Source organism: Lepidochelys kempii, chromosome 14 (genome assembly GCF_965140285.1).
Source record: "Lepidochelys kempii isolate rLepKem1 chromosome 14, rLepKem1.hap1, whole genome shotgun sequence".
NCBI classification, from domain to species: domain Eukaryota; kingdom Metazoa; phylum Chordata; order Testudines; family Cheloniidae; genus Lepidochelys; species Lepidochelys kempii.
This window is the reverse complement of record NC_136393.1, coordinates 6,094,594-6,100,593: the sequence shown is the minus strand read 5'-3', so window position 1 is coordinate 6,100,593 and position 6,000 is coordinate 6,094,594. Positions and strand designations below refer to the sequence as shown.

Below are 6,000 nucleotides of genomic sequence, written 5' to 3'. Positions count from 1 at the left end.
GGAGAGAGTAATCTGCATCTCCCCCAGCTTGATCAAAGCCACACAGACTCAAAGGCTGCTGTTACCGTGACACTCCCTGTAAGCACAAGGACGTGCAGTCGTTTGTGGCGAAGCCGATTTCTGCCGTGTGAACGAGACGATTATTTTTTGCAATGCATCCAGATCGACTGTGCTGTGCAATGCACCGCAGCAACTGTCTCCCCCTTAAGGAAGCGTTCCATGGACTTCTCCGGGAAACTACATTACCCAGTGATCACCGCGGTGCTCGTAGGAAGGACGTCTGCGCACTAAGATACTCAGATCCAAGTTTGGAGCTTTTAGCTGCCAGCCCTGGCCCATCATGTAGGTGCAGCAGAGCCTTCCCTTCCATTGCAATTGGGGAAAAAATACTTTGCAATCTGTTTTGCAAGGTGTGCAATTGCACCGCTCCTCTCTGCAAAGAGATCTGCTGCAGCAAGTCAGAAAAACTCCAGTTGCATGAAGATTGAGCGCTTGCAGTTTGCATCTTTGTTGCAAAACTAGCTACAGAAGAGAGGCAAGGCAAAGTCTTTTGTGCTCCCCTCCCCCATCAAAGCAAAGGGGAAAATGTCTCAGCCGAGAGGTAAGGATCCGACTTCTGTTCCTTGCAAAATATGCAAAAAAGCATGCATGCATTTTCAAGTGCATGAATGCAATTTTCGGGATGCAATTGCATTTTGAAGTTTGAGGCTTTCAATTGCTTTCAGTTGCATTTCCTGTTTAGTATGTGCCTTTTTTGTAGACAGACACACACACACACAGTTCCTGTAAGGCAGGGCTTGCAGTTCAGCTGTGCATTGACGTTATTTGCATTCTTCTGCTGGGATTACCGAGCTCTTTTTGCCTTTTGCACAGTCAGGAGAGATAAAGAATGTTGAAGAGCACATGCATGCACTGCTGTATACATTTGCAAAATAGGCAAAATGCATCCAAACTGCGGATACTTTCAAGTGCAGCATTAAGCCAAACTTTTTTTAAAAAGGTCTCTTCAGGGGATGGAAGGTGAAACTTGAGTGGAGTTACTCGGAATTAAATATATACCTATGTTTCCATGAGAAAGTATTGTTCTGGTGCCAGCATTGAGATCATTTTCCACCGACATTCCCCCCCCCCCTAATATTTGGTAAGTTTTGGTCAGAGGCAGCGAGGGTGACAGCAGATCGCTGGGAGTCTGCAATGGAAGGCTTTTGTTTTATTTCACCATTAAAACAGGCTGGGGGCGGACTGGGGTACTACTCATTTTTTAGAAGCACTGGGGACTTGGAGAGAACGCATCCGATGAAGGGAGCTGTAGCCCACGAAAGCTTACGCTCAAATAAATGGAGTACTTGTGGCACCTTAGAGACTAACCAGTTTATTTGAGCATCAGCTTCCGATGAAGCAGGAAAGCTTATGCTCAAATAAACTGGTTAGTCTCTAAGGTGCCCCAAGTCCTCTTGTTCTTTTTGCGGATACAGACTAACACAGCTGCTACTCTGAAACCTGCTCTCTCTTTGTAAATCTTGGATTGTGCAGGACTCCTACTGCTTTGTAGCCCAAGGGGAGGGGGGGAAGTTGTGGGCGATTTTTTTTTTTAATTGTAAAAATGCTGGCGAACTGCAGTAAACGTCTCAGACAGGTCTCGAATGGCATAAGTAGGAGTCACTGCACATATTTGTCAGCAACGAGATTCCTGGGTACACAAGATGCAGCTTTGAGCTGGCTGGTTTGGCTCTCATATGGGGGCTGCTTAGTCTTGCATTTTGCAGCCATCAGGTAGCTTCTGGGGGTGGATTAGAGACATTGCCAGCCGGGGACACTTGGGAAGGTGATCCGAGGACTTTCGGGCAGTCTGTCCCGCAACTTTAGTGGCAATCAATACACTTTGATTAAGTGCAATGGGAAAGGACAGGGTGAGAGGGTAAGTTTATCCTTTAAATCAAGGGGTTGCGCTCATATTTCCCCCACCCCCAGTTTTCCTTTTGTACCAGATTCAGAGGGGTTATGTAATTTATTCCTAATTTGGATTTGCTGCAATCATCTTTCCCAGCCAAGTGGAGAAGTGTAGAAAAGTTTCCAACAGAAGGAGGCAAAGAAGTTTGACCAGATAAAATAGAACAAGAGGATGCTCACAGGACTTGTCACTAATGAGACCCCCAACATGCTGATCTATAGCTCATGCGGGGATCCTGCCTCATGTGCAGGGGGGAATGGAGGGATGGAAGGCGGATGGGGTGGGGTTCTTCCTGAGATTCCCCCAGCCACAGAGTTGGAAAAACTGATCAAGCAGGACCAGATGCCTTGTAGAAAAAGACTTTTAAGCAAGTATGCCTAGTAAAGGGAAAGCAGCCCATTTCTGGTTTTAACCTAGCTTTTTGCATTTCCCAGCAATAGCCCTGTCAGTTCCCTTCGGTACCAATAAAATGGAGTGGACAAGTAGCCAACCCACAAAACATTATTTCAGTGAATAGGCTCATTCTTGAATCCCTTTTCCGTCCATCCCACTCCATCATATGAGTGCCTTTAAGTTTACATTACTTTTGAATTGAGTCATCAACAGCCTTCCCCTACCTCAAGAAACTATTGAAATAGTCAGTCTTCAGAATGAAATAAAGGCATAACATGTTAGATCATTTAATATTGGATATGAAGTTTTACCTTTCCAGGCTTGTCAAAATAAAAATTTATTGAATAGCTCTTGCCCTTCAACTCTAGAATCCCCCCTCAAGTAATTTCCAACAACTTGTTCTGAAAAGTTGACTAAGATTATATTTAATTTGGTTTTGGTGCCTTTCTTCACAACGGAGATAATGCAGTGAAAAGAGATTGGTCAGTAAGTTTCTCTTGTACATACATATATCAAGTCTTGTCCTTGGTTTAAATGAAAGATCGGTATTTTTAGATACCGCCTTTTAGATGTACGTAACTGGAAATAAAATATTTCTATTCCATCAAAAATGTGTCGCCAACAGATTATTTGAGAGTAGAGACCATCCTCGGTAAAGTTCCTTCGTTAATTGAGAGGTAAGTCTTATGCAGATTTCTTTTCATTATATGTGCTTATAAACATATTAAGGCTCAGAATTCCAGTGCTAGAATTCAAAAGTTTTGTGGCAGGTAAAATACAAGTTAAGAAGGCAGGTCACGAGAAGGTACAGAATTCTAGTATCTCAAACATTAAGCAAATCACATGATTTCCTTATTTTTGTTAGTCAAGAGACTAAAACTACATTCGTATGTATGGAATTATTTCCTACCCTAAAGAAAATGCAGTAAAAATGAACAGAAAGAACTGGAAGGCTAGAATTATATGCAAGTATCATTTCTGTATCCCAGAAGTTAATTCCACCTTGATGTATGCAAAATAGTATGGAAGATTATCTGTTTGAGGAAATTACAGTACAGAAGAATTAGAATCAGTGCCAGATATGGAATACATGGCTGTCACAACTAATAGGATATCACAGAAAAAAAGTGATGAAATCCCTTATTACATAGATTCCTTGCTAAACACATGAAAGTCAGAGGCTGCAAGTCTGAATAAATGTGTTATATTTACTTTTTAAATCCATATTAAAAAACAAAAACCACCCTGTAGACACTTTCGGTTGTTTTTTTTTTTTTATGTTAGAGAAGTTCTGATCACAATCCTATACTGAGATCACCATGTGAGATAGTAAATATACTTAGAGCCCAGTTCCTGCATTTCAGTGATTCAAGTTTAAGGGTTTTTTTTTTTTTTTTTTGTTTTCAAATCAAGTTAAAACTCGATGCAGATAATGTTATGAGAAGCTAGTCACGTGTGACTCACTGACATATGTACTTATGGACTTTGATCAAAGGAAGTGCACATATTGAACGTTACATTTTATTTATATTTCATTGTTCATTTAATTTTTTTCCTGCTCTAAATAGCAACTGAACAGATGTAACACAAAATAGCAACTCCTGTTTATCATCTTTGTGTATAGCACCCCTATGGGTTTCTGCTGGTATAAAATTAACCTCTTCTAAGCTATGTAAAGATTCAGGTTAGTTATGTAATATCCACGTTTTCTCCACTGTGCTATTTCAGAACTTCTTGCCATTAACATATTGTCCTTACAGGCACTTGGCTAGGAGAGAATTTGCAAAAGCAGCGTAAAGTAATGCTTGGTGTAAATCCAGGAGGCTTGAAACTAGCGAGTTTGTCTAGTTGGGCAAATGCTGCAAATGTTAAGTTGCTTGCAGGAATTCTGCCCTTTTAGTTTGTAGGGTTCCCCCCCCATTTTTCAAAGAGGGTTAATTATGGTTCCCCTTGTATGGAACAGTAAAATATATTTTTTATTATGTGATTGGCCCCGCTAACGGAGCTGTGTTAAGAATAGAGAACACATTGTGCATTAAAAAATTGAGTGAATCTCTCAGACGACAAAGGAAGATATTTCAGTTTTCTCACAACTATCAAAAGGAATTTTCCTAGGGTTGAGAAAACAGAATGTGAAACTGAAGATTAAGGAGTGGAAGATTGCTCCTAGGCTATTAATCACTTATAACACAGAACTGACCAGTATTTTGAACAGCTGACTAAGTGGGAGTGGTTATAGCTTAGGGTTCCCCCTCTCTTTTATTAACTTAAGCAGATGCCATTGGCGACACTATACCCGTGCTTTTGATAAAGCAGCTTCCAACATCACTCTCTGTATTACCTATCGGTAGCCTTGGCAGCATTAGATTTTTAATTGGTAAGTGTCGGTAAAAGTTGATTTCACTGCACACGCAAACCGATGAAAAATATTTCCATTGAGGATAATCAAAACGTACATATAGGCAAAGTAAGAAAAAGCTGCTTGAGGACTTTGTAGAGTTAGATTTAAGGATATTTATTTGGTATGTTTTGACATGCAATGTTGACAATTTCTGCTTTAACTTTTTGAATCTCAACGTCTCAAAATCATTGTTTGGCCATCCCCTGCAGTTTCCCACAACTGGAAAATTTAAATAGATAAAAATAGAAAAAAAAAGGGCTTCAAAACAGGGCTGTCAAGAGATTAAAAAAATTAACTGCAATTAATTGCACTGTTAATAACAGAATACCATTTAAATAATTTTGGATGTTTGGATATATTGATTTCAATTACCACACAGAATACAAAGTGTACAGTGCTTACTGTATATTTCTGATTACAAGTATTTGCGCGGTAAAAAGCAAAAATAGTATTTTTCAGTTCACCTAATACAAGTACTGTTGTGCAGTCTCTTTATCATGAAAGTTGAATTTACAAATGTAGAATTACGTACAAAAGAATAACTGCATTCAAAAATAAAACAAACTAAAACTTTAGAGCCTACAAGTCCAATCAGTCCCGTTTCTTGGTCAGATCACTCAGACAAACAAGTGTGTTTATATTTGCAGGAGATAATGCTGCCTGCTTCTTGTTCTCACTTTCAGGTGACATTGCGAACAGGGGTTCACATGGCACTGTTATAGCTAGCATCGCAAGATATTTACATGCCAGATGATCTAAAGATTCACATGTCTCTTCATGCTTCAACCACCGTTCCAGAGGACATGCATCCATGCTGATGACAGGTTCTGCTTGATAACAATCCAAAGCAGTGCAGACTGACGCATGTTCATTTTCATCCTCTGAGTCAGATGCCACCAGCAGAAGGTTGATTTTGTTTTATGGTGGTTTGGGTTCAGTAGTTTCTGCATTGGAGCGTTGCTCTTTAAGACTTCTGAAAGCATGCTCCACACCTCATCCCTCTCAAATTTTGGAAGGCACTTCAGATTCTTAAACCTTGAGTGCAGTGCTGTAGCTATCTTTGGAAATCTCACATTGGTACCTTGTTTGCGTTTTGTGAAAGTGTTCTTAAAAACGAACAACATGTGCTCACTTATCATCCGAGATTACTATAACATGAAATATATGGCAGAATGGGGGTAAAACAGAGCTGGAGACATACAGTTTTGCCCCAAGGAGTTTAGTCACAAATTTAATTAACGCTTTATTTTTTTAA

The 6,000-nt window shown here is 40.0% G+C and overlaps 1 protein-coding gene across 2 annotated transcripts in view; it reads left to right on the top strand.

Annotated features, from left to right (window-relative positions):
• Positions 1-290: 290 nt before the first annotated feature.
• Positions 291-6,000, top strand: part of MAP2K6 (mitogen-activated protein kinase kinase 6) — a 94,345-nt gene continuing 88,635 nt past the window's right edge. For both annotated transcript variants that reach the window (XR_012154916.2, XM_073311641.2), the window contains exon 1: positions 291-601. Coding sequence is in view for 1 of the 2 variants with exons in the window: in XM_073311641.2 (XP_073167742.1) it covers positions 586-601 (16 nt within the window). In the remaining variant the exon portion in view is untranslated. The remainder of the gene's footprint in view (positions 602-6,000) is intronic.